At 41.9% G+C, this 27,361-nt stretch overlaps 2 protein-coding genes and 1 long non-coding RNA gene across 7 annotated transcripts; 2 read left to right on the forward strand and 1 right to left on the reverse strand.

The window, feature by feature from the left end:
* The first annotated feature begins 39 nt into the window (after window positions 1-39).
* golga3 (golgin A3) lies at window positions 40-16,699 on the forward strand. Of its 2 annotated transcripts, none has more exons than XM_047593089.1 (24): window positions 40-117; window positions 1,235-1,465; window positions 2,226-2,507; window positions 3,306-3,418; window positions 3,872-4,587; window positions 4,871-4,979; window positions 5,415-5,721; window positions 5,812-6,014; window positions 6,123-6,260; window positions 6,386-6,547; window positions 6,637-7,005; window positions 7,258-7,335; window positions 8,350-8,613; window positions 8,744-8,838; window positions 9,160-9,376; window positions 10,856-10,999; window positions 11,175-11,372; window positions 11,479-11,595; window positions 11,840-11,979; window positions 12,117-12,249; window positions 12,853-12,975; window positions 13,091-13,255; window positions 14,582-14,748; window positions 14,879-16,699. In XM_047593089.1, the coding sequence occupies exons 2-24, from the start codon at window positions 1,363-1,365 to the stop codon at window positions 15,060-15,062; spliced, it is 4,527 nt and encodes a 1,508-aa protein (XP_047449045.1). In that variant the 5' UTR covers window positions 40-117; window positions 1,235-1,362; the 3' UTR covers window positions 15,063-16,699. The 2 variants fall into 2 exon arrangements, with proteins under 2 accessions (XP_047449045.1, XP_047449047.1); XM_047593091.1 differs by having other exon boundaries at window positions 2,226-2,381.
* LOC125012894 lies at window positions 8,463-17,844 on the reverse strand. Its single transcript, XR_007113334.1, has 3 exons — window positions 17,745-17,844; window positions 11,447-11,553; window positions 8,463-8,572 (listed from the first exon to the last, which is right to left on the reverse strand). It is a non-coding gene; the product is annotated as an uncharacterized LOC125012894 (long non-coding RNA).
* Window positions 16,822-27,075, forward strand: ankle2 (ankyrin repeat and LEM domain containing 2). 4 transcript variants are annotated; one of them, XM_047593092.1, is made up of 13 exons: window positions 16,822-16,967; window positions 18,856-19,356; window positions 21,032-21,226; window positions 21,746-21,930; window positions 22,415-22,603; window positions 22,707-22,829; window positions 23,141-23,204; window positions 23,625-23,800; window positions 23,885-23,991; window positions 24,342-24,529; window positions 24,709-25,570; window positions 25,750-25,881; window positions 26,400-27,075. In XM_047593092.1, exons 2-13 carry the CDS (start codon window positions 18,867-18,869, stop codon window positions 26,608-26,610), a joined length of 2,922 nt encoding a protein of 973 aa, XP_047449048.1. In that variant the 5' UTR covers window positions 16,822-16,967; window positions 18,856-18,866; the 3' UTR covers window positions 26,611-27,075. The 4 variants fall into 4 exon arrangements, with proteins under 4 accessions (XP_047449048.1, XP_047449051.1, XP_047449050.1 ...); XM_047593095.1 differs by having other exon boundaries at window positions 24,742-25,570; XM_047593094.1 differs by having other exon boundaries at window positions 16,822-16,899.
* Window positions 27,076-27,361: the final 286 nt, after the last annotated feature.

Below are 27,361 nucleotides of genomic sequence, written 5' to 3' on the forward strand. Positions count from 1 at the left end.
TGGCCGTAAAAGTTTAATTTTTAATTTTAGACATTGTTTACGCCCTCTGTTTCTAGTCGGACATTTGAGGGACGGAAACTAAACAGCCACGTAGTAGAAGGCGAAGCTCGCAAAAAGGTGAGCGTTTACTGTCTTTTGTGACATCTACCGCAATTGTCAATTTATAATTTACCCGCGGGGGCTGCTAATAGGCATATAGGATATTGAGCTAGTCGTTTAATGATTTGAAATATGACAGGAATAAGGCGGTGGCGATTCAAGCTAGCGAGTTAGCAAATTTAGCTTGACAGGTCCCTTCGTAAACACATACTAGCTAGCCGCCTCTCTCGTTAGCGCCGTCAGTCAGTTAGTGTTATCCACCTGCATTTAAAGCTGGCAATATATATGACTAAACCTCGACTAAGGACGATGCACAGACTTTACATTGACGTTCATCAATGACAGTTGTGTTTTGAATTGCTGACTCAAACGGGACCCGAGCTGAGGAGAGGCAAGTAACTGAGCTACTGTCAGGTAGCTGACTTAGCAACAGAGAGTAGGGTTCAGGGGTCATCGCTTATAACGAAAGTGACAGTTAGCATACGATTATAAGGCACGTGAATCATGAATGAATAGCACCGCTGTCACCGCCGTTGAAGCCGATAACAGACGAGTACTTCAACGGAAGAATCGTCAAATGCAAATCAAGCATCTCCCGCGTACAAATGGACACTATGCTCCCAAGTATACTATATTTGTACGGCGTAATCTACGGGGTAATTTGGTGTACGAGTGTGAAACAGCAGCGCCACATTCCTCAGAAGGGTTTGGATGTAAATACCGGCGGGCTGGTGGATAAGGCGCATCTCTGGCTTAAGAGAAAATTGCACACGTTCTTTCAAAGGTTTAATTCAGGCATTTGTAACCGAACCTAAGCAGATAAAGAGGAACCCAATTGTTTCATCTACCTTCTTTTGTAAACATAAACGGATTCGGTGTTATTGCAATGTTGGCTATATTTAACGCAACACAATCCACTTAACTATCGTGCAACCCGGTTAGCCATTAACTCAAGCTTATTCTTAATTTAAAGCAGGCTTGGGTTGTTGCATAACATAATTGGTGTCTAAACACGCCAGGGAAGGAGCTACAGCTTTTTCTGTCATGCATATTGGTCTTTATGATGTCTCATATTCTCTGAGCGAGAGCTGCAAATTATAAGCCAGAGGTTAAACTTAGTGTTGTCTCTCTTCAGTGTTGTCTATGCTCAGAAGAGCTCCTGGACACTGACATGCTCCCAGCTCGCCTGCCTTCAAAGAAGATGGTTTTGTGACTGTTAGATTCTCAGTGGAAGAGGACTCTAACCGTTCAGGGGCAGCTCAGATGGAGGCCAATGCTTTTCAAGAAGACCATGTTAAAAAATCCAAAGAGGCTCCAGCTCATGTTGTGGAGAACACACCAAACACAAAAGGGGATATTCACAATGGTGAGTATTGGTGATGTTTTAATAGGATAAGTTCAAGCTATGTTCTGATATTATGGATAAGTGTGACAAACAAGTTTCGACTGTGATACTTGGATAAAAAAATGTATGTATGTATGTGACATTATTGCATGTCCTACATACTGTACAGTCCTATAATATGCTATTCTTAATTCCACCTGTAATTTGCAAAGTTGGTTCTCCTTAATGCACATTATTGGGATCTATTTTATTTAACGCTTGTATCCTATCATTCATGACATGTTTTAGTGTCTAGTACACTAGTGTTGATGTCTCCATGTTATCCAGCTCTTTGAAGTAATTTGCTAAATAGCTCAACTGAATTCTAATTTGTGGGAATCAAGGGGCAACAATCTTTAGGCAGGGGTCAAAGTGACAGATATCCTGATGGGAGAGGTTACAAGAGTAATTTCCTCAAATTTAACAAAGCTCCATTCAGAGCCACACAGAGTTTTTTATGTTAAATCAATAACCTAACTGCTTTAGCCTTTAACAAGGACAACTGCAAAATGTCTGTTTCAACTTGTTTGCCTTAGAAGATGAGCCCTAATTGTGCTGCTTGATCAGGAGTACATGCAGCTGAAAGGATGGTTCAGTGTTACACGAATGTTTCCAGTTACCTTTTTTCCCTCAAGCTACTGTCGCTTGACAAAGTTGCCAATCCAGTTTGCCAGGAGAATTACATCCATGTATCGTGGTAATTGTGACATTCCTGAAGACTCTTCTTTCCCTTCCCTTACAGGTCCTGTCAGCGCGGATGTGATGCCAAATGGAAACAAGCTTGTACAGGGCTTTGGTGCTGCAGGGGACACCCTTATAAATGGGTCCCTGCCTCCGACAGCTCCTCCTCAGAGCACCAGCTCCCCTGTCAACACACAGACCCAAGAGCCGTCCCCAGGTGTGGCTGCTTATCAACCCATGATGCTAGAGAACTCTGAGGGGGATAGTGCTGAGGTCACGGTTCACAAGGGTGATTCATTGCAGTCACTCAGACTCAGTATGCCTATGCAGGAGACTGAACTGTGTAAGCAAAACTTATGTGGAGTGAATGCGCCCTCTATTACCCTTTATTTTAACCTCATTTGGCTGTGGGTTGTTTTCATTTTTGGCTTAAGTGCACATCCTTTTTAACTCCCTTGTCTGTGTACTATCTGTACTATCAGAAGGATGCAGAGGTGATTTCCCCTAGCTGTTCCAGCCTAACTAATGCCTACAATTCCGATAGAAGTTCTCAGAATTTGGTGTGGGTGCCTTGTTTGAAAGACTGTTTGGGATTAACTGTGTTTTGATACTAATTCCTCTGTGTTTCGTTTTGGTGGTATTTCAGCCAGGCACTGTTATCTTGCTTGCAGTTATAAAATGTCATGTTTTGTAATATTTTTAGTTTGCCTTCGCATTGTAACTCCTACACAAAATCTAAATCCTCATGAAGCATCGCTTTTGCTGAGGAACATAACTGATTGCATTTGTTTATAGAAGAAACAAACAGACATCGGGAATGACTTTTAAATTTATGAATGTAACATACGATAACACTTTTTCTACCGTGCTCTATGAATCAGCATTAGTAAATGATGAATGTTGTGCTTTGTGATAACCAGTGTGGTTTGCACCAAGACACGGTTCCTGCCGAGGGCTTAACTCAACTTCAGTTTGAATAATTTGTTTACTGTTGCTATTTGAGAACGAGACTCAAGCAACATCGTTAGGCACCACACGCGGCAAAGTTAGGCTCACTGCCATTAAACAAAATCTCAAGTGCTGTGATGGGTAGTGTGTGTTAGCACAGAGCTTTATTTTTCCTAACATTATTTTCCTTCAGCCAACCAGAAGCCATCACTGGAGATGGAAAATGAGGAGAAGATTCGCCTGGAGGCTCGCCGGCGTCTGGAGGAGCAACTCAAACAATACAGAGTGCAGAGACATAAGGAGAGAGTGAGTGCATGCAGTTGCTGTGAATTTAGTTAATGTCCTAATTTTTCCTCAGCCGTAATTTTCTCCTCATTCTTCCAAATCACTGTGAGTTAAGAGTTATTCCCAAAGCTTATTAGTTTTGGCAGGATATTTGAACTCAAGGCTTCTTCTATTAGACAAGTAGTTTTTTTGTACAATTTCTGTCCTTGTCGTTTGGTAAAGTCTTCTGCTAAGGATATATTCTTGGAAAATGTGACATAGATGACTGACATTTATTGAGACCACAGCTATTCAGTGTGGAGATTTGAACGGATAGGCTGCAGAGCACAAGATGTAACTTATAACTTTCACCTACACTGAGTAAATATTTAACAGATATAAATTATTATATACAGTTTACATTTTCAAATGTTAACCTGAACAACCTTCATTCAGATTTTGTCATGTGACAGTACTTTTGATCTTGTTGTCTAGTCTCATCGCACCACCACCAAGAACAGACCATTCAGTACCTTGGATCCAGAACTGATGCTACATCCGGAAGCACTACCCCGGGCCAGTACTCAAGCCATGACCAAGGAGTATTCATTCCTGAGGACCAGTGTCCCTCGTGGTCCTAAGCTGGGTAGCTTGGGAATTCCCCCTTCAAAGGAGAGGAAGTCAAGGTCACCTCGACCCAGTAAGATCCACTCCTTAGCTGACTACAAGTCTCCTGAGAATGATGGTGGAGGAGGGGGTGGTGTAACAACATCAGATAACACCACAGGGATCCTCCGGTCCTCAATTAGCTCTGTGTCCACGCTGTCTGAGGTCAGCGTCATGTCAGAGTTAAGTACCTGTGATACAGAGTCACAGGCCGGTTCTTCAGTCCAAGTTGGGGACAATGTGTCAGAAATCGATGGCAGTGAATCAGGAGCAAGGCCAGGAAACGATGGCAATGACAGTGACAGCTCTTCTTACAGCAGCGTATCTGCCAGGGGGACCTACGGCATGCTTTCTGCAGCGGTGGAAAGGCAGCGTGGGCCGTATACAGTGGACGGGAGGGAGATTGCCCCTGAAGCCATGGGTCAGTTCCCCTCCCTGCAGGAGGTGCTACAGGCAGCTAGTGAAGAGCAGCAGCTGCTGGAGCTGGAGCAGGAGAGAGAGGGGATGGGGGAGCCTCGCAGCCGCAGGGACAGTTTCTCCAGCAGGTATGTTGGATTCACAAAGGGGACTGAATACATGATTTGTACAGTAACCTTCAGGTTGCTTTGTGGTTTTTGCTTAATTGCAGTCAATATTGCTTTGAAGTAGTATGAAAACAGTGGGGACTAAGAGTTCTCATAATGTGGGCCTACATCTGTAATGTTATTATTTTTTTATTTTTTAAATCCCAAATTTAATGATCATGGTGTAACTTATGTAATTGTCTGGCAAATTGATTAACTTATCGATTATTAATTTTCCATTCATTTTTGTTTACACGTGTTTCAGTGTTTCTTTGGAGAGTTCTGTCATGGGGCACGATGAAATGCTTCAAGTCATGAAAGAGAAAATGAGACTTGAGGGCCAGCTGGAATCCTTATCATCCGAGGCCGGTCAGGTAATCCGCTGCACTGATTATATTGAACATATTTTTGTTCCTTCTGCTTACAGCAATCATCCATCCAAATTACATCTACAGGTGCTGCCAAAATAATCCTGAAAGTTGAATAAATAGTAAGACTTTGCTATGACTGAATAACTAAAGCCGCCTTCACTGAGCACAAGCAGATATAAACTGCTGAAGCGCAAGGTGAATTATACAGAGATAGCTCACAAACACCATACAGCTGTATAAGCACAGCTGTGAGGGGCATATTTGCCTGCCTGTGAATATCTGTACTGTTACTGTTAATAAACTCCTGGTCTCATGTTTAAAGTCTTATTTGTAAATTGCTGTGCCATAGCACATGCTGGTCACTCACATAATGCCACAGTACCAGAAACACTAAGAATACTTGGGGTAAATGTTGTGACCTTGTGCCCTGTCCACTAGGCTCTTAAAGAGAAGACAGAGCTTCAAGCCCAGCTTGCTACAGTGAATGCTCAGCTGCAGGCTAAAAGGGAAGAGGCCCAAGTCAGCCAGGAGAAGCAGAGCGCCCTCACTGCGGAGGTTGGCACACTGCGACAGAACTGCGGCCAGCTAGAGAAGGCCATGGTGGAGCTTCAGGGCAGTCTGGAGAGCAAGAATGCCAGTCTGGCTTCTCTAAGCAATGACCTGAAAGTTGCTGAAGACCAATACAACAGGCTGATGGGAAAGGTGGAGGAAATGCAAAGCACTGTAACCTCAAGGGACAATACAGGTGAGTGGTGAAGACCGAGAGACCTGAGAGTGATGGGACGCAGACACCTGCTGTCTCTGTTTTTAAATTGAATTTTTTGGACTTTTGCAGTTCAGGAGTTGCGTCACCAGATGGGTGGACTTCAGAGTCAGCTCCAACAGGTGCAGTTGGAGCGCAGCACCCTGCAAAGCCGACTAAAGACATCCCAGGCGGAGATTGACTCGCTCCAGCAGGTCAGACAGTGGTACCAGCAGCAGCTAGCAATCGCCCAGGAGGCAAGAGTAAGGCTGCAAAGTGAGATGGCCAACATGCAGGTAAGGTGCACATGGTTTTGACATCATGACATTGCTTTAGATAAGAGCTGACATGTAGAATAAAGGATATCACAAGTGATATGTGCCATCCTCTGCTGTTTTTTCCAGGCTGGACAGATGACTCAGATAGGTGTTATGGAACATCTGAAGTTGGAAAACGTGACACTGTCTCATCAACTCACGGAGACCCAACATCGCTCCATCAAAGAAAAAGAGCGTATTGCTGTTCAACTGCAGAGTATTGAGGTATATCACATCAGATGTGTACATTAAGTTTACAGCATGTTTTTATCCAAGGGCTTTAAATAAAACTACTCAAGACATGACTATGTAATTTGCTGTTTAACACCTTTTCATTGTCTGTGATGCAGGCTGACATGCTGACCCAAGAAGCAGCTTACAAGCAGATCCAGGATGCAAAGACCATGGTGGAAGACGACCTGCAGCACAAACTGGACGAGTTTGAGGAAGAGCGAGATCGCTTAATAAAACTGGCCAACACAGCCAGCACCTTGGAACGAGAACTAGAGCAGGTAGTTTTGCCAGATATAGTGGCAAGTTGTTTATGGGCAGTAGAATTATCACACTATTCCACTAAACTTTAACACCTTGTATCTCTCAGGTAAAGCTGACCCTTTCCCAGAAGGACGTGCAGCTGCAGTCACTTCAGAAAGAGCACCTGGAGCTAATGCGACAGCTGACAACCACTCAGGAGAACCTACACACCAAAGAGCAGTCCATCAACCAGCTTGAGGCACGTTACCTGGAGCTGGAAGCTCAGCTGTCCGAGCTGCAGACAGAAAGCAGCGCCAAGGATGACAACATTCAGTTCCTCCAGAATGAGAAAATTGTTCTGGAGGTAGCGCTGCAGGCAGCCCGGGCTGACAAAAGCCAACTTGATGAGGGTGCTGAGCGCCTCGGGGAGGATGTTCTGGTGGCCTCAGATGTCTTGGATCAGCTCAGACAGGAAGTACAAGTCAAAACCAACCAGGTATGAAACAGCAGACAAGGCAATAATATCGAGAGAGTTAGAGATGGCTTAGTATAATCAGTTATGTAACTTTTTGGTTATAAAGAATCATATGAAATGATTAGCTGCTTGTGGTGGATCAAGACAAGACATGCTTTTGTACTTGAGGGATGAGGATTTGTTTTTACTTCATCAAAAGTAGCCATCCAAGCATTTTGTGTCTAATGTTTTAGATTGTTTAGTGAATAATGAAGGCATATTGTTACATCACAGATTGAAACTCTACAACAAGAAAATAATACCCTGAAGAAACAAGCAAAGAAACTAAAGGAACAGTTCCAGCAGCAAAAGGTAAGACATCTTCCTTGTTTTTGCGTGAGACCACATACAGCTCTCTCTTGCAAAGTTGGTAGATGCTAGAGAACATTTTATTCAGAAATGTCCCTGCTGCTTGAGGCTGATGTTGTCGTGGGAGGATGTATTGTAGAGGCAGATAGCTGTCAGACTGTGAAGAATGCCCCAGTGCTGGTTGACACGCCTCAGTGGATTGAGTTTTATTTTGCATTGACATGCTGTCATAAAAAGGGTGGATGAGCAAAATGACAGAAATGTGCATCGTATTGTATTTCTTTCATGTTTAAACTTTTATAGACTCTTCATAGTCATGCATTAACATTCACCATAATCCATGGAATTGTATTTGAATTGCCATCAGCAAACCATGAAATGCAAACTAGTATGTCACTGCAGTGGAAGTAATGGTGAAAATATCACCTGTTAACTATAAATTAATCTGTCTCCTTGTTTCTTGTAAAGAAACAGCAGAATAGGAAGCCAGTGAGAAGTCGTGTATTCTAGGATGACTGATAAATTACATATTAAATATGCACATGCAACTGGGAAACAAGCAAGATGAGATACTTACTGTCTCTTTGAGTCCGTACTCTTAAAACTGTGCCCTCATTCTCTTTATTACTTCTGTGCAACATGTTCCCTCCTCTTTTCTCTTTACCATTATTATTCTTTTTTTTTCTTTTGCATAATACATGATGTACTGAAAATTCACCACAGCTTTCCTTTGGTGGTTTACTGTAATGATTTGTGTTTTATATGATATGTGTTTCCTGTCCCTGGAACAAGGCTATTGAGACTGAGAAAATGAAGCGTATACAACATTCTAAGTAAAGATATTTTCTTGTTACAGCCCTTTCTCCTGCAGTATTTCTCCAATATTGGCTACTGTCTCAGTCAAGACAAATCTGAGGAAGACTCTCCCTCTCACTCCTTGAAAGGAGAAAATGCTACTTAAGTGTTTTGTTCTACGTGAACCTTTCGTCAGACACACAGTGTCATTTGACTTTGCAGGTGATGGTGGAAGCATACCGCCGAGATGCCAGCTCCAAAGACCAGTTGATCAGTGAGCTCAAGTCCACCAAAACACGTCTCTTGGCAGAGGTGAAGGACCTGAAGCAGGAGTTGTTGGACGTTCAGGGTGAGAAGCAGAAGGCAGAGCTGGAGCAGGCCCGGCTGCAGAAGGAGGTGGTGAGAGTCCAGGAGCAGATGAATAACATGGAAGCCCATCTGCAAGCTATTCAGACAGAAAGGGATCAGCTAGAAACCCAGATCCAGGTATTGTCCTTTGTCTGGTATCTGTTGTTGAAGCTATTTAACAACATATTTTAGTAATTAAGGCAAAGAAAAAAAAAAAAAAAAGTACCTCTGCCATTGTTTAATTTTTTTGGTTTTCCTCCCAACTTAGTCTCTACAGTTCGATCAGGGCCAGCTGACAGCAGCGACTCAAGAAAATGAAAGTCTAAGGAAGCAGGTGGAGCAAATGGAGGCTGAAGCCAAAAAGTGAGTCATGTGCCGCTTTGAGATTTCAGGAGATTGAATGATTCCCACTGTAATGACTATGTTCTTCATGCATATCTTTGTTATCAAGTGGCATTTACAAATACAAATATGGCAGTGCTTATGTAACTCCTGATCGCCTCCTAGAAATGTGAGTCAGTACATGCGGCTTGAAAAAGTACACCCATCTGCAGCATTTCATGTAACAGAAGATTAAGATTCATGTCCGAATCTTAAGTTCCCATGTATGTTCCGGTGTCCTATGTTCTGGTGTTGAAACAGCTTACTCAGGCTTTGCTTAACTCAATTTGTGCATCAACACAGGGCCATCTCAGAGCAGAAGGTACGCATGAAGAGGTTGGGAACAGATTTGACCAGTGCACAGAAAGATATGAAGGCCAAACATAAGGCCTATGAGAATGCTGTGGGCATCTTGAGCAGGAGGCTTCAAGAGGCTCTGACAGAAAAAGAAACAACAGAGGCAGAACTGGTTAAACTCAAGGCCCAGATATCAGATGGTGGAAACAACCAGGCCTTACAGGTAATGTATAAAACTGCCAGACCTTTAAACTTCTCTGAAAAAAATGTCTCAGCTGCACAATATAGTTTGACACACAATCCCATGCACTTAGCATGAGGAAACGCATCACTGTCAAAAGTGCCAGCAGATCATTGTACAATACACAGACTCCTAATAAAGTGGGTTAAATGGAGTAAGCTATTTAAAAAGGTGTGTTTTGAGTCTGGATTTGTAGCATTATAGAGAGTCTGTTTCGGATGTCAGGTAGGAGAATGTTCCAAAGGTGTTGGCTGAGCGACTCCTTGCTCTAAAACTCATGGTGGACAGTCCGACACGTGTCGTGTGCAGACCAAGTCACGTCATTGATGTGGGTTTCCAGAGAGGGAGTGCTGTCAATAATGACACCCAGACTCTTAACGTGAGGGGAGGGAAGTACAGTGGAGTTATCAGTGTTTAGTGAGAAACTGTTAACTTTTGTTTGAGTGAACTTAGAACCAGCGAGGAGGACCTCTGTTTTATTACCGTTCATTTTTAAGAAATTGCAAGAGAATCTGCAACGGGCAGGAAGGACAGGGCGTGGAATAGTAGAGGTCAGCTTCTTAGACAAATAGAGCTGGGCGTTATCCGCATAGGAATGAAAATTAACATTATGTTTACGCAAGATACTGCCACGTGGAAAAGGGTAAATGATGAACAGTAGTGGGCACAGGAGAGAGCCCTGGGGGACTCCTCTGTTGATTGGTGAAGAATGAAATCAGAAGGGTTTAAAATGGACAAAGTCAGTGCAGTGGGAGAGATATGATGTAAACCATTTGAGACAGGTGCTGGTGATGCCAACTGAGGCAGCCATTTCAAGGAGGATTTTGTCTGAAATGGTGTCAGAGGCTTGACTCAGGTCAAGGAAAATCAGAATACTTAAAAGTCCAGAGTCTGCTGCAATGCGGAGGTGGTCAGTGTTTTTTGTAAGAGCTATTTCTGTTCTGTGGAATTGCCGAAAACCAGACTGGAATTGTTCAAACACATTGGAAGTAATTGAATAATTGTAGGTCTGAATCACATCAGTTGAGTATTTTTGAAAGAAATGGTGAGTGTGTGGTGGGATGGAATTTATTGGGGTCTACACCAGGTTTTTGACATCTTTCATTTTCATTTTATAGCAATTGAAACCAGGGCATGTTGTAGTACATGTGTAACTATCTGCGCACCTCCCTGGATGAGCAAAACTAAACAATTAACAATATTTAACAATAATTTTACATTTAGTCATGAGTGTGCTATGCAGTTATCTGTAACTATATATATATATATATATATATATATATATATATATATATATATATATATATATATATATATATATATATATATAAGACATTCAGATTTCCTTTATCACTGACACAAAAAGAGAATTTTTTTGCCTATATCTTTGTCTTTTACTCACACTTCTTCTTTCATAAAGATCCATAGCAGCAGATACATCATATTTTATTCGTCTTACAGGACAAGATTGAGGCTTTGCAGGCTGAACTGCAAGCTGTGACCAAGAGCAAGACAATGCTGGAGAAGGAGCTGCAGGAAGTGATCACCCTCACCTCCACAGAGCTAGAGGAGTACCAGGAGAAAGTCATGGAACTTGAGGATGAGGTGAACTATGAATATTCTGTGTCAGTGTGTAATATGTTAGTTTTATTTTTTTTTTTTAGCAGAGAATCTTTGTTTCCTGTATGTTTACCTAGTGTATATACACTTCTCTGATTGCTCTGTTCCACTTCATTGTATGTTTTATTGTTTCCACTAACAACATTAATTGATTTCACAGCTTCAAGAATCACGCTGCTTCAAGAGGCGGATCAGAAAATTAGAAGATGCCAACAAAAAGTTAGCACTTGAGCTGGAACATGAAAAAGGGAAACTGGCAGGATTGGCACAGTCCCACAATGCACTGCGGGAGCATGCCAACATTTTGGAGTCTGCTTTAGCGAAGAGGGAGGCAGATCTTGTCCAGCTCAACTCACAGGTGATAAATACTTATACAACTTAGAGTATAATAGTGATTTTTGATCACACCAGTATTGTTTAATATCGTATTACCTGTAGACCAATATGGAAAAATGTGGTTTCAGGTTCAAGCTGTTCTGAAACGTAAAGAAGAGGAGGACCACCAGATGAAGCAAGTGGTACAAAGTCTCCAGCTTGCTCTGGAAAAAGAAAAAACTAAAGTTAAGGACCTGAAAGACCAGGTAAGGAGCTCTACTATATATCATGCCGAAGTATTATCTCCTTCTCATTAAGCTCAAATGCCACTTTGTCTTACAGATGATTCCTGTACAATTTCTTTCAAATTCACACCATACACATTATCTTAGAAGTTGGTCAGAGGAATTATGAGCAATAGTGTTAGCAACTTTTTGTCACCTGATCTTAGATCAGGAGCAGCGCGCTCTTGGGATTTCTAAGTTTGCAATTATGTGATATATCCTTTAGGTGGCAGCAGCAAAAGCTGAAGCAGCCCACAATAGACGACACTACAGGGCAGCCATGCTGGAGCTGTCAGAGATCAAGAAGGACTTGCAGTCCAAAGAGGACTTGGTCAAAGCTCTGCAGAATGAAGCTCACAAACTACAGTGCGTGCATTTGATTGACTGAAGGACTTTTGAGAAATGATGTTTCTAATCTAATAACGCTTGCACAATAATACCATAATGTCTGTTCTTCTTACAAGTCATTTATCATTTATTGTTATATGGTTCATACTGTACAGGGCTCAGGATGAGCAGCACACACAGGAGGTTTCCAAGTTCCAGGAGGAGCTAGCTGAGGCTCACTCCCAGCTCCAGATTCTACAGAAGCAACTGGACGAGGAACTGGCCAAGCAGCCTCTCACTAACCAAGAGGTAGTCTCTAAACCGGGGTTATGTTGCTTATGTTGCTGTTGTTGCTTATATTGTATATACTAACAAGCCCTGTTTGGCAGTTAAAATACACATATGTATGTTTTATTACAAAACAGCATGTTGGCCAGGTAGACTTTCTTTTTTTTAATGAAGAGTATTAGCAGTAAATCTGTTTCAGCCTTAAGCATAATTTAGAGTTCATTGTCACTTATGCATTTCCTTGTTCATGTGACTCAGAAAGTTCTCCTTTGTTCAGGCTTATACACTTTATACATCTGCCCAGACGTCTTCTCTATGTTCTTTGCTGCAGTGATTTTAGTGAAACTAACTGATCCTTATTTTTATTAGTATGACTCAAGGCTGACCAGTCGCCTTGACTCATTCAGAGTATGAGTCAAGGCTGACCAGTCGCCTTGACTCATTCAGAGTATGCTCAAGGCTGACCAGTCGCCATCTAGTGTTTTAGTGGTATAACAATACAAACACATCAGTGCACAGGTCCTGCAACATAGACTATAGTAGTATAAATCAAGCTTTAAGACATATCATGTTATTGAAAGACGCCTCAGTGTCACTGATGTCTAACACTAAGCGCTGGTTCAGGTTGAGGACTTGAAGTGGGAGGTGGAGCAGAGGCAGAGAGAGATTGAGGCTCAAAAGCAGCAGATGGAGCTGATGGAGCAGTGCCACCTCAGGGAGCTGGACAACCTACAAACAGCTCTGCAGGCAAGTGCTCACTTGATTGTAAAACATGGACTCAAACAAAACAGTATTGGCATTGTTACTACCAACTTCCTCTCTTCAAGGTAATTTATCAGCAAAATAAAAATGTCTGTTTCAGAACATCAAAGTGGAGCTGGAGTCAGTTCAGGAGGAACTGAGCGGCACCAGAAAGGACAAGTTTATGCTTCAGGCCAAAGTGGGTGAGCTGAGAAACAGTATGAAGACGGTTCTTCTGCAGAACCAGCAACTCAAACAGGACCTGAAACAAAGCCGCCTAAGGAAGGTAAAGGCTGCCTTCTGACATGAGGGTTAACATTAAGCGATTGTACTGACTGACTAAAAAGTCAATGTGTACACATCTTTTTAAAGGTTTGTTTTGTGTGAAATGATATAGATGAATTATCTGGGTGTGTTAACGCTGATAACACAAGGTGTTGTTAAAGGTGCAGCACATCATTTTACTGAAATTAGCCACGGTGGAGCAACATGTACGGTGTCACTACAGAATGAGGCCTTCTGGGATTTCCCTGTTCTTCAAGGCGTTACTTAGGTTTTTGTACACGTTAGAGGTCTGCAAAACTATAAAGGCCAGAGTCAACGCCACAGAAAGTTTCTTGCTCTCACAGAAAAGACTGAACTGTCAAAAACAACTTGTTTGCAGTCTAGTGTTTTCTTAGTGCCTGTCTGTTGACTTGCTTGGCACATAGTGCTGAGTTCTAGGCCCAAACTACCCTGCTGGCAACATTTTTGAGCTTATTAGTTATGTGATGTAATGTTACAGCCCTGGGCCACCACTGACCTTCTAGCTAATTTGATAATACCTCCGGTGTTTTTCTGCCTGCTCTGAACTGCTGTTCTCCTTAAAAATTACTCCTGACAAAATGACAACTAGAGCCATCCCAAAAAATATGACTAACATAGAGACTTGCCTTTTACTTTGTAACAATTTTAATTTCTGACATTTCCAGCGCACCCTGTTTGCCTACACTAAAACAGAGCATTGCAGAGATGTGCATTAGCAATGGGCAGTGATGTTTCGAATAGCAGTGAAATAAATTGGCATAATTTATCTTCTTTAATATTTAGGCAAGAATTACATCTTAATGATGCTAATAATTTATACTCTATTGATCCCACATGGAGTAATTGCTTTTCTGCATTTCACCCATACATCCTTTGGTAAAGTAGTGTGTACATTCAGAGCAGTAGGCTGTAGTGTAGGGCAGCAAATTGGAGTCAAAACACAAAAAAACTGTTACTGTTTTAGTACTTGCTCACGTGAATTGCCAATATATTGAGTGTAAAGTTACTCTCTAAATATCTGAGCATGCTGGCTTTTAGATACGATCAGCTGTCATCGGACACAATTGACAAACATCGTAACTGAAGGGAATCAAAATTACGTGAGAGTTTTTGGCCTTCCACACAGCAATTAGCAGTTACAACCCAGCTGCGTGTAGCCATTAATTCCTGCAGTGCGAGTCGTGCTTTCAAAGCTGGCAGCCTCTCTTTAGAGAGCCCAGTTCTGGAAGTGTCCCGACAAATTATAAGTGACTGCTGAAGACAAGTGACTAAGTGTGTCCCTGTAATGATGTTGTTGTTGGAGCAGCAGCGCATGGAGCTGAAGAGTGAAGGGAACCCATCAAACCCAGTGACACCAGTTAAGATTCCAGATTGCCCAGTGCCTGCCTCCCTGCTGGATGAGTTGCTCAAACCGTCAACTTCTGTTAACAAGGAGCCACTCAACAACCTGCACAACTGTCTACGGCAGCTCAAGTAAGCCTGTACTTCTGTCTCAGTGGTGGATTTTAACATTATGAATGCATCCACTTGGAGCTTTCTGTTGAGTAATGCCAAGCGGCTAACCAAATGCTAGGATTGATGTAATGCTTTTTTGTCCTCTCAGGGAGGAGATGGACAGCCTCCAAAGGCAGATGGAGGAACACACAGTAACGGTGCATGAGTCAATGAGCTCATGGACAAACACAGAAGAGGGACTGACTCAACCGGGACTTCAAAACAACGTCTCCAAATCACCAACAGCTCTAAACAACATAGAAAATAATGAAGCGGAACAGCAGCAATCGTAACAAAAATAACTTTTCTCAGGCCAACAGAGAGAGAGAGAGAGTGGAGTTCTATCCACAAAGGCACCTTTTAGCTCCCTATTCCCTTTCTCTTTCCTTAACAATTGCTGCCAACATTTGGCATTTCTCCCAACAGCACAGAAGTGCTTTTGCAGAGTAATACTTTATATACCATAGCTTTATTCTTTCCTCTTTATTTGATGGTTGTTTATATTTGCGTCACGCTTCGGTCACATTTATTTATTTAGATTTATGGAATTACAATATTTCATTTGACAGCCTCTCCGAAAGGACACTACCCGTTTAGCTGCTCAGCTGTTGGGCCAGTTCTCCCTTATCAAGTTATTTGTTTTCCTCACAAAACATCATCCTCACGACATTAAATCTGTGGTTTCGGCGCCGCTTACAGATGGCTAACATTTTATAAAGTGTTTCAAAAATCCACGAGTTTGGCGGCAGACTCGTGGTATGACATGTTCTTCCATTTTTCTGTGCCTGTGCCTGTGCATGAGTAAAGTCGCTCACCTATAATTTAACTGAAATGGTTACACATCCAAATGGCTTCTAAGCAGCTTGTGATGAAACATTATCACCTCTGTACTTGAAGTTACCAGTCATGGTTAGTGGTGGTCAATTATTTTGTATTGATTAAATGCAGTGTTTCTTATGTTTGCTGTAATCGTATCACCTTGGGTTCTTGACTGATCTCAGTTATGTTTGTCTAGCATGGACTGCAGTAATTTGTACGCAAAAAGGCCTTAAGTAATGTTAAATATGGTGTTAAGGACTACGTTGATTTGATTTGAGTGTATTTCTGCTGAGGGTGTGTGCAAGATCTGTTATGTTATATCGTATATTTGAGGAAATCCTTACTGAAGGACTGTTATTGTAAAATGAGTTAACTGCATCGACTGACATTGCACACTAGATGAACAAAACTGACAGAAAAGTGAAACTAAAAGTAAAAAAAAAAACAATAACAATGAGTGCAGTCAGAAATAATTATTTTCAATTGTTACATTTGGTACATACTGTATTTGTTAAGAAAAAGAAGACTACCCCTGAATGACATGTTGTTGCTGTTGTTGAACTCTGTTTCATGGATAAATAAGGGGTAAGTTAACTGTTTCCAGAGGTTAATATATACATACACTTCCTTTTTTATGATTGTAAATTTGTCATTATTGTTTGATAGTGTAAAGAAGGTGACATACATGATATCAAATGAAAACCAGATATCAACTCAGATAATTATTCTACATTTACAGCTATACTAAAATTTGAGTGAAGAAGGGTTATTGGATTATACAGTAGCTTTCTGCATGCAACTTTGCTGCAGCTGCTGTCTCTGTGCTCATTTTCACTTAGTTTTTTTTTATTTAAAAACAAACAAACAAACATGTATGCTCATGAATTTCCAAAGGGAAAAATAAATATTTTGAGGAGAATGCATATTGAGTTAAGTAACCAATGTTTTGATTGACTGTGTTCTTTAAAAATCATTTTCACTGTATACTAGCTTTCCTTAAACCTTGATGATTTTTTTTTTTTTCCAGATTGGAATTAATTCATTCCTGATTTAAAATTTGTGTTGGGAGATGTGATTGTATTTATCATAAAATTGCACTATTCAACTGACAGTATGGTGTGGGCTCGTTCACTGTATGCTGTTTAAACTCCACCACTTTATAAATATTTCCTCGGTTGTGTCATTTTTTTTTTTTTTTTAATGGACATATTTTGTTCAGGCAGTATGCTGGGCGGACGGGGTCCTCGTAGTCTGCATTTTGAAACCATCGCGGTGAGAAGACACCTAGCAACAGTAGCCGGGGAGGTGGAGGTGGGCATGGTACAATTAGAAAAAAATGATAATATTTTCAACTAGCAGTGTTTACTGTTGTGTGAACGGTAAGAATACAAGACGTGTTTTTATCGGACGTGTTTGTGTATGCACCTGCTAACCGGTGGCTTGAGTGATTAGCTTCTTGCATTGCTAAATGGCTAAATGATTGTTAGCTTGTTTGACAACCTCACCTTGCTGGAATAAATCGAGTAGCTAATGTTGTTTTCGCATTTAACAAACGACAATATGTAAAGATAATATACGTTTCTTCAATTTTTGTACAAGTACCCTACAAGTGTCGTGTCTTGCTTTTGGCTTGCATGCATACTTGTCTGATTAAGTTGGCCTGCACACACAGTAATGTGCTAACGGGAAAATATGTCGGCACCGTCTTTATACCAACATAATATTTCCACATTGGAATATATAATCGATTGTAAATAGGTGAATATGTTGTCAACCAGAACACCCTGTCCATGCGTTTGCTAGGTTATCGTTTCCTTGAATTAGTCACGTCTGCCATAGCAAAGCATTATGCTACATTCAAACCCTGCCGAAAGTACGTAAATATTAGACATGTGTATATATATAATATATAAAATATGTTTTTTTTTAACTATGTAGCAATGGTCAGTTGCTGATTGTCACCTCTTTGTGATCTGTGTTGTCACCAACAGTTGTACAGTTGTGAGGCATGTTCTTTGAGGGATTAGTTATGACGTTTAATAATTATCAGAAACGAGCGGCAACGACAGAAACCATCTCTGAGTGTGGAAGGAGTTCCGTAATGATGTCAGAGCCGCATGTTGTGTAAGGCATCATGCAAATTATCTATCTCTTACCTCTGTTCGGTGTTTTGATATCTTTTTCGTTTCGGTGTCGGTGCTTTCAATCTTTAGTTTACAGTTTTCCCACAGTTAGGGAATGCAGCACGTGCCCTCCCTTGAAATTGAGCATGCGCAGAACATGTTGTAAACAATGAGACTGTTCCAGACCGTCTCCAGCTTTGTGTCTATCCCACAGTTTATCTGTGCAAAACTAAACGGTTTCCCAAAGCTCCGCGTATATTCTATAAATATGTTTCGTGGTAAGTATAGGGACACGTTTGTAGTTGGATGTCATAGCGTACACTTGGGTTTTTATCGGCATCATCACAACGAAGACGTGTTGAATTTGTTACGTTACAGCCCGTGAACCCACCTCGAATGACATATTTGGGCGTGACAGTGTGGCAAATGAACACAGTCATATTGTTGTAATGTATCCATTTTTCTGTAGATTTGTATTCACAGCTATTACTGTCCAAATTGCGAGCGTCACTGTGTCTATCGATATTTTTATTTGAGCAGTTTCCCTCGTGTTAGCTTTGCCGAGCGCACTCCCGGCTTTTTAAAGCTGACTTGCAGGTTAGCTACCTAGCTAGCAGATGCTAGTCTAGCATTAGTGCCGTTGGTTGTGGTATGAAATGAAAGGAGTTAAAATATTAATATAGGTGTATGTAACTTCAAAATCACTGTCTTTCCTCTTTACATAATATGTATGAAATAAATAATTTGTAGTTGTTGAGCACCCACATTAGCAACCTACAAATTATTGTATAGCCTCCATGAAAATAGTTGATTTGACACTGAATGTGTTTATTAAATTTTATGCTATAAACACACAGCAGCTGAAGTAAGTGGATGGTATTTGGGTATAGTGAGTTATTATTGTCACTGAAGTTGTTATTTTAATTTGCCATCCAGTAAGTACTTGCCTTTTAATTTTAAAAGAAGTCTGACTTAACTTTTAGTATGGAGTGAGATAATGAAAGGTTGTGGACTGTTGTTGTTAATCAAAATGTCTGTAGCACTATAAATAGGCCAATGCTAAGTATCATATTTCTTTACGTTGCGGATGTTTCATTTATTCCCACCTGCTGGTCACAAATGCTGAGGTCATGTTGTGTTGCAGGGAGCTGAAGCATGGAGGCCGTTCTGACCAGGCTGAGGGGGCTAAGTGACGATGAACTGCGCTCGGAGTTTGGCCGAGCAGGCCTCAACTGTGCCCCTGTTACACCTACCACCCGAGCCATCTTAGAGAGGAAGTTAGCCCGTGTCCTGGCCGGACCAGAGAGCAGTGCGTCTGAAACGGACAGCGGCTCTTCAACAGGCACCAAGGGTTGTGCGGACGATCATGCCAAACCTCCGTCCTGTGCCTCCCCAGCAGGTGCACCCACCAGTGCTGCAACAAGCAGCAGCACTTCAGAGGCTCCTGGAGAAGAGTTAGACTTTGGCTACGGTGTTGGTCTCAACCCTCCAGAGGAAGAGGAGATCTCAAAGACAACCTCAAAAGGCTCCACTTGTGGTGCCAACTCTCAGTACAAAACAGAAACTCCTTCAAAGCCAGCACAAGTATCCCCATCCTGTTATTATGGAGTATGTCCGCTGTGGGAGGATGTTTTGGCTAGGACTGGTAAGAGACTTGTCTTGTTTTCTTTGTTTGTGGTAGAGTTTTCAGTGTTCATACCTAAAATTTTCAAAATTCGCCATTGAAGATTGCTGGGTAAACACAGGACAGTATGTAGAAACGATACCTTTAAACCAGCAATCTGATTGAGAGAGGCTAGTACATTTTATATTGATCAGTCTAAACATAAAAATCCAAAAATGGCCATAAACCTGTAAAACAGTTTTGAAAAAGAAGGCAAGCTGATACTCTTCAGTTGGTCCCCCACTTAATAATCAGTAAAATAGCGCAATCATAATAAAACTCCTTCTGTACGCACTTGAAAAGGAACAAATGCTCCCCATCGGAAGGAATTTTTAATCACACTGAGAGGGGTGGTTTAAACCCTTCTTAATCTGTTCAACAGAAACAAATCTGCACCTAATATCCACGTAAACACTTGATCCGATCGTTTCTCTCTTGTTGGAATGAATACATTCTTTCTGAAAACAAGGTCTGTCTTGGTCATCTTCTACTCAATGTTTTCATTGTTGTTAATAAAACTGACATTCCAAAAGCAACTTGGGTTATATTTACAGCACAATCGACAGTCTGCTGTTATATCATGATTGATGCGTGAATGTCAGTACATATTTAGCGTTGATGTAAATGGTTAAGTTACAAAGTAAAAAGTAATCTTGTTCATGTAAATGCAGCAAATGAATTAGATGAGTAAAAATCTTTTTGCACTCTTAGAGTACTTCTACAATTTAAACCATTGTTGCACAACAACTAATTAAGTAGTGTGAAACCACAGTTTTGTGGTGACAGTGAGTTAATGTCTTATTCTCCCACACATTATATACAGTATTAATGTTTGCTTACATGGCTTAACACAGGGCAATTTTTTTAATGGTGATCATTGTCACTGCATTTAATAATCCTTATATATAAGAGTGTATTTATTTGTTGATTTCTTTCTCTGTGTTACCATGTTTTGTAAGTTGGTTAATACTTTATTAATGCCTGTTGGTTGAGTGGGAAAAATGTGCACCATGTACTGAAACCACACCATCCTCTATTTCCTTGAGGCTGTGACCTGAGTAGTCTCTATATGTTATTGTTAACAATAATTTAAATCTAGAATTAACCTGGAATATTTTTGGTCATAAGTGATTGCTCTGAGCACTACTTGCTTTAATAGGCTTAACTTTTTGGCTTTTACTTAGTCGAGGCTAAAGTCCTCAAGTTGGTGTCCTTGTTAGTTTGTTCGTGATGTCCACTGTGTTGCCCACTTTTTGTATTAGTTTGAGAGCACTTTCTCCTGCAATCTAGAATTCACGTTAAGTGGATGAAAACATGTTACTATTTATTTTGGTGGCACAGAGGCCGTAGGACTGTCTGACCTCTCTGGAATGGGGTAAAGATTTAAATTAATCTTGAGCTACCGCAAAAACCAATGCTGTTAATGTTAATGGGAGAGGGCAGGCTTTTATGACGGCTTCAAAAGCAATAGCACTTTGTTGAGCCTGATCAAAATGTGGCTTAACAGGCTGACTAGACAGAAGGGAAGAGAACATAAAAACATTTCAACCACCAGTCAGAAGGCCGCATTAAGAACTGCTCATGAATGAAAAACAAGAAAAATTAGGTTCTTACCTTGTGGAAAATTCTGTGTGTGTGTTTTTATTTTTGGCTATAGAGGGAGCACATGTATACACAGATAAGAAAGATGCCCTCCAAGCTGTAAAGATGATGAAGGGAGCCCGATTCAAAGCCTTTCCCAACCGTGAGGATGCTGAGAGGTTTGCGAAGGGGATCTGCGACTATTACCCTTCTCCCAACAAATCTACATCCTGTGTGTCCCCTATTAAACCAGGCCTGGTCCTTGGGAAAGGTGAGTGTATAGTTCTTTGTGGAAACTAATAAAAATGAATACATCATAACATAACACTCCAAATCCCCCTTAAGGATTGTTACATTGTTCAGTTCATGTCCAAACAGTATAAGAGAGGTGACACTTGAACTGTATGATCATTTTGGAATATGTATTTTGTAGTGATTTTAAACTGGTGGGAAATAAACATGAGTGTTGCTGTTATTTAGCCGACACATACGATTATCAAACACATTACAGTTCAATAATACTACTAACCACAGTGTGCAAAACGACAGTACCGTTAAATCAACAGCTTTCTGAGTTGTTGGACAAAACCTGAGCACCATAACCCTAATAAAGCTAAGATTTACTGCAGGACTGTTACATTATAATGCATTTGTTTTCAGTAATGCACCTCATGAACTGGCAAGTGAGTGTATATGTAACGCCAGGTTACAGAGGAAATGCTACGCCAGTCTATAATGTTGTTTTTCTTGAAGTACAATCAATCCTTAAGTCTCTTCTTCCTTTCCACAGACAACGTGGAGGTTGATACCATCAACAGGGAACGGGCCAACAGTTTTAAAAGCCCCCGTCCTCAGGACCTGACGGCCAAATTAAGGAAAGCTGTGGAGAAGGGGGACGAGTTGGCCTTTAGCGAGCTGGTCTGGAGCAACCCACGCTATCTTATTGGCTCAGGGGATAATCCCACAGTTGTGCAGGTGAGGACAAAAGTTTAGTTTTACTCTTTTACCTCAGAGAGGAGAGTTTTCTACAGTGGAATTACTTTCACCATCGTTTGACCTTTTTGTAATGATATAGTTGTGGTTTGATTAACTCTGGAAACTCTGTGCTATTACCAGAGAAGCTTAGGCTGACTTGGAGTGTTGTCATTTGTTGATACATAAACATTTTTTCCATGTCAACCTTTCCGCTACTGCCTCTGTTAAGCTTGTAGTTTATGAGATGGAGACAAAAATAAAATGGCCCAGTGTATTCATAACAATAATGAATCCTTCCTATCGGCACATAAAATACATTTGCGAAAATATTTTTGCATTTGTGATTCTGTATATTTAATAAATAATAAACAGACTTTGATGAATCCCAAACCGTATGCTGATTTTGGACAGTACTGAGTATTCTTTCCATTTGATAGGAGATTATGTCCTGGTCCATACAGTTGTTCCTGTTTTGTCTGTGCAGGAGGGCTGCCGGTACAATGTCATGCACGTGGCGGCCAAAGAGAACCAGGCAGGCATTGCTCAGCTGCTGCTGGACACCTTGGAGAACCCAGAGTTTATGCGCCTCATGTACCCAGATGACCAGGAAGTGATGCTGCAGAAACGTATCCGCTACATTGTAGATCTTTACCTCAACACTCCGGATAAGGCTGTCAGTTCTTTTCCCGCACGAGCTTAAACAAATACGAGAACTTTCAAATGTAATTGCTGGGCGGCGTTGATATTGTTGCTTGCTTTTTATCTGGATGTTTCAGGGCTTTGAAGCGCCGCTCCATTTTGCCTGTAAGTTCGGGTGCCCAGATGTGGTCAATGTCCTGTGTTCGCATCCTGACATCGATAAGAACTGCAAGAACAAGGATGGCCAGAAGCCTTGTGATGTAAGGAGTTGCACTTTAAACCCTCATTTGAGACACATAGAAAGATTTTGCGTAGATGCCTTTAGCCAGGGTGAACACATACACAGCCTTTCGCAGTGCTGCTGAACACTAGTTATTGAAGGAGGCACAGTTGCGCTCTCTCAGACTTTTACGCGGTGACCTTTCCTCTTGCTTTCAAAATCTTTTGGCATCAATCCCTGAATGAACTCTGTAAGCTAAACTTAGATGAGCAAATTCTGTCCTCAGTTGATCCAGCAACAGCTGCACGTCTGTTTACACATCAGTACTGTTTTTCTTTTTTCCTTTTCTAGGTTATTTGTAGCAGAAAAAATAAAACCCAGGATGTGAAACAGAAGATTAGTGAATACTTGGAAGGTAAGGATACACTGATTTATAACATTCGATGTTTATTTTCCTATTTCCCCAGTTTTCTGAAAGTCACAATCAGGTTCCCTTTAGACGCTCCCACAATGGTCCGGTTAACTAAACACAGGATTTTAAAATGTGTGTTTGAAAGTGATTGATATTTATGTATTTTTTAATCCGTCCTGTTTAAGTTGTCATTCATGTTGGCTAAAAATTGGCGCAGGCTTTCACCGTCTTGGCAGTCCATGACTCCACTTAGTTTTGCAGACATCAACAGTCATAGATTTTGTTTTGAACTTCACCTCCAGCTTAAGGTTTCTGTTTTTGGCCACTCTCAGAAAACGTACGCTGCTGTTGTGTAAAGTGCAATCAGTAGAGTGAAGTCTGTTGAACATATTGTCTAAACGTAAGTTTTGTCTCCTCTCACAGACCGCTGCTACATCCCTTTGCTGAGAGCAACCGACAACACCTCTCAGCCGATCATTGGTGCTGCTTGGTCACCTGAGTCCTCAGAAACTCTGTCGCTGATCCAACGGCACACAAGAAGCCCCATGGATCCTATGATGACCGTCACCGCCTTTGCCGGCCCGCTCAGCCCTTCTAAAGCAAGTTCACTGCCTGGTTAACTATGTATGTTTATCAAAACCATTGCCAAAAACGCTGGATGACCAGAATGTGTGTGTCTGTAGGCTGATGATTTCCGTCGGTCCTGGAAGACACCGCCGAGAGAACGGGCGGATGTCTTCCACCACATTCTGAAGTCTGATCCTGACCGTGGGGCAGAGAGAGTGGGAAGGTATGTCGGAGACTGTATTATGGTATTAAATGTAAAAAGTTTGAAACACAGTAAAGCAGAGATGAAGTGATGTTGTTGGAGCTGTTAAATGTGTTCTGCTCTAGCACAATGTTGATAAGTAGACAAGTCAGGACCTGATCTACACACCCTGGGTTCAAACCTTGGTGCCGTCTCCGTTATGTTCTCCATATTGCCAGTTATTAGGTACACCTAGCTAAATGTGTTTATTCAGCTCTATGGTTATGCTTTATTTAGCTCACACTGAATAATATAAAGGGGGTGGACAAAATCATTATTATACACTTTACTGACAGTTTTTTCCCAAGTGACAAGCGATGATCTGTCTACAGAGACCTGGCTCATGAGATGGGCCACCCCTGGGCAGAGTACTGGGACTTCCTGGACTGTTTTGTGGATCTGTCATCGGCTGAGGGGCTCCACAAGCTAGAAGAGTACCTGAGCAAGAAGGATTTCAACCCTCGGGCTCACGAGGAGGGAGAGAATGAGACCAGCAACAGGTTTAAAACTCCCTCTCCAGGTACCTTCATGGTTATGCCATTGATGCTGCACGTTAGTTCCCATTTCACTGAGTCCGTGGTGCTGTAGAGTAGTGTCCTTAGACATGTCATGTATGAAATGGAATTCTCTGCGTTATTAAGACTTTAACAATGACTAGTTTACAAGTCAGTTTTGGTTCTTCATGATTCCCCGTTGCAGGCAAGCCCAAAAAGTTCTGCAACTCGATTTCAGTTGGTGCCTTCCTGGACGAGGGGGACGATATCAGCCTCGAGGAGATGAAGAACCGGCAGAACGCCGCTCTCACCAGCATTACCTCCTCTGCCGCGTCCAAGGACGTCTTGAAGGGAGCCGTGGGCGGCTGCGAGTTCCACATCGCCCTCCACCACCGCGGGGCCGACCTGATCGAGACGGCAGCGGAGCAGGACCTGCTCTGCTGCTGCAAAGATGGTCTCCTGTCATCTGGTGTCGTCTGCAAAAACGGGGTGTGCTCCTCCTCTAGAGATAGGACTCACAACGGAGACAAAGTGTCTCCACGCACCTCCCCGTCCTCCTCCTGCATGCTGTCACCCGTCTCCAATCTCATGGCCGAGTTTGAGCGGATCTCGATGCAAGGGCTTCTGGACAGTCCCACCAGCTGCAGGGAGAGAAGGAGCAGCGGTGGGAACCGGCACAGGGAGGTCCAGGATTCCTATAGCTCCTTGTCAGCCACTGACCTGACCTCTGGACTGGACAGCTTGTCTCACGGTCCCGGCGGTCAGGACGCTGACACGGTGGATGGGTTGAGCTGGAGAACAGAGGGAGAAGTTACGGAGGAAAGGCGCAGTAGTGGCAGCTCAGAGGAGTATTTTGATACAGAGGAGAGTCTGGAGGTACTAGGTAGGACTAGAGGGTCCATGTCAGAAGTGCGGAATTTCTGCGCCAGGTCCAAGTCATGGGACCACGGGGGCAGGGACCTGAGCAGCTCAGGGTCCTCTGGGTCTTCCTATAAGTCCTTAGATAACTCTCACGACTTCCTACCCAGGACCCCACCGCACATTCGAAGAGGACTTTTTATTGACGGGTAAGTCACACTGGTTTCTCTACAGAGGACATAATACTGTTGTCTTAGAGTCGGACAAATAGAAAATGACCCAGAAAACATTTGTGAAGTCCAAGTCTTGATGCCGAAGCGCAGTCTGTGTGTCCATCACAGGAGTACTCAGACAGTAATATGTCACTTTAATATTGATTTATCAACAGGGATTCGCCAACCAAGTTGGACAAAGAGGTCTTGTCAGCAATAAACGGCATTGACATAGATCCCCTGAAGTTCCCCAGTATTCAGAAGTGGAAGAGCACAATAAAGTCGTATTCTGTGACAGACATTCAGAGGTTAGTATACCTGCATGACATTTCACGACAACACATTTGATTATCACTTATTGGCCTATTAAACCCAGTGATCAGGTTAAAGATTAAAGGTTAAATACAAATATCCACTATGTGAACTTTGGTATGTTTTATTTTTGTCAGAGATTCATGATATTGTTAACGACATTTCCACGTGTACAGTCTTAAAATCCAGTATAATTTAATCCTTTACAATCTCTTTATAATTTATGTGCTAATAAAACACACAAGAAAAAGGATTTTGACTCTACATCTAGTCATTTAAATATAGACTGCAGAAATGAGGCAAAGCAGGTCAAGACCATTGGAGTGAAATGATATATGAATGAGAAGTAGCCAATTTTAGCTGCCTAATATGTGAATTGTTTGTATGTTTCTCTAAACAACCGCATTTAGGTCACGTGTCCGTTTCATGTAGCTAGAATCTCCTAAAACAAAATGTGGTAAAGGAACTGTTATGTAAATGTGACCACTGACTACCGTTGCTGTCTTTTGACTAGTTGGTCTAGCCCTGCTACGGTAAAACCACGACTCAGGATGCAGCATCAGTCTCCCAGCTCCCCCATCAGCGGCCTGATGTCCCCCACTGGTCGCTTCAGTCCCGGCCGGCACGCCGCCTCACCGGACTTCAGCCCGAGCCGTTACAGCCCTGCCAATGTTAGCTACATCCAGCGCATCCGCCTCAAGCACTTGAACGAGCCATCGGTTTAACTCCCCCCTTCCTCCTCCTGCACCTACACTGCGGCCATATCCTCTCCATGCCCCGCTTTCCCTTCCTACTTCAACTTTTTTGAATATTGTGCACACGAGCCACATTTCCCAAAGTTAGTTGTTCACTAAAACCTTGTGTGGAGTCCTCAACAGGATTCCGTCACTGACGATGTTCTTTGAAAAAAAGTAAAATGTCGATATTTTAAAAATTATTTTTTGTATGTTGGTCAGTAGCACAAAAATTAAATGTTTTTATTAATGGTGTTAAAACCGACTGCCATTTCTTATGTTTTTCCTCAGTTCAGGAATTGCCTTAATTTTCTGAAGTGATGGACCAGAGTCAGTTTGGACACACTCTATAGGTAATACATAAAAGATCGGGAAATCGCGACCTCGTTGGCTGCGTCATTTACAAACCAATCTTACATGTTTTTATTTTGTTCTTCAATAAATGCATCCACTTTCCATCTTTTCTGGGTGGTTTCTGGACATGTCTTGACTTTTGCTTTCTGCCACTGATGGCGGCCTTAGACTGTGCAATTTAGTCTGAAACATCTTTCAATCACACAGTTACCACAAAGGATGAATGACGATATACACCCATCAGTAAAGTATTACTTCAAATTTGACTTGACTGGCCTGAACCCAAGCAGCCACCTTGGGTTGAAAAATGAAGCCACGTCCAATACTGCAGTCCCTCTAATGGCAACTTACATATGTGCATTTTTATCTAACTCACCCATTTAAATTG

The sequence above is a fragment of the Mugil cephalus genome, chromosome 8 (assembly GCF_022458985.1).
Source record: "Mugil cephalus isolate CIBA_MC_2020 chromosome 8, CIBA_Mcephalus_1.1, whole genome shotgun sequence".
NCBI lineage: Eukaryota > Metazoa > Chordata > Actinopteri > Mugiliformes > Mugilidae > Mugil > Mugil cephalus.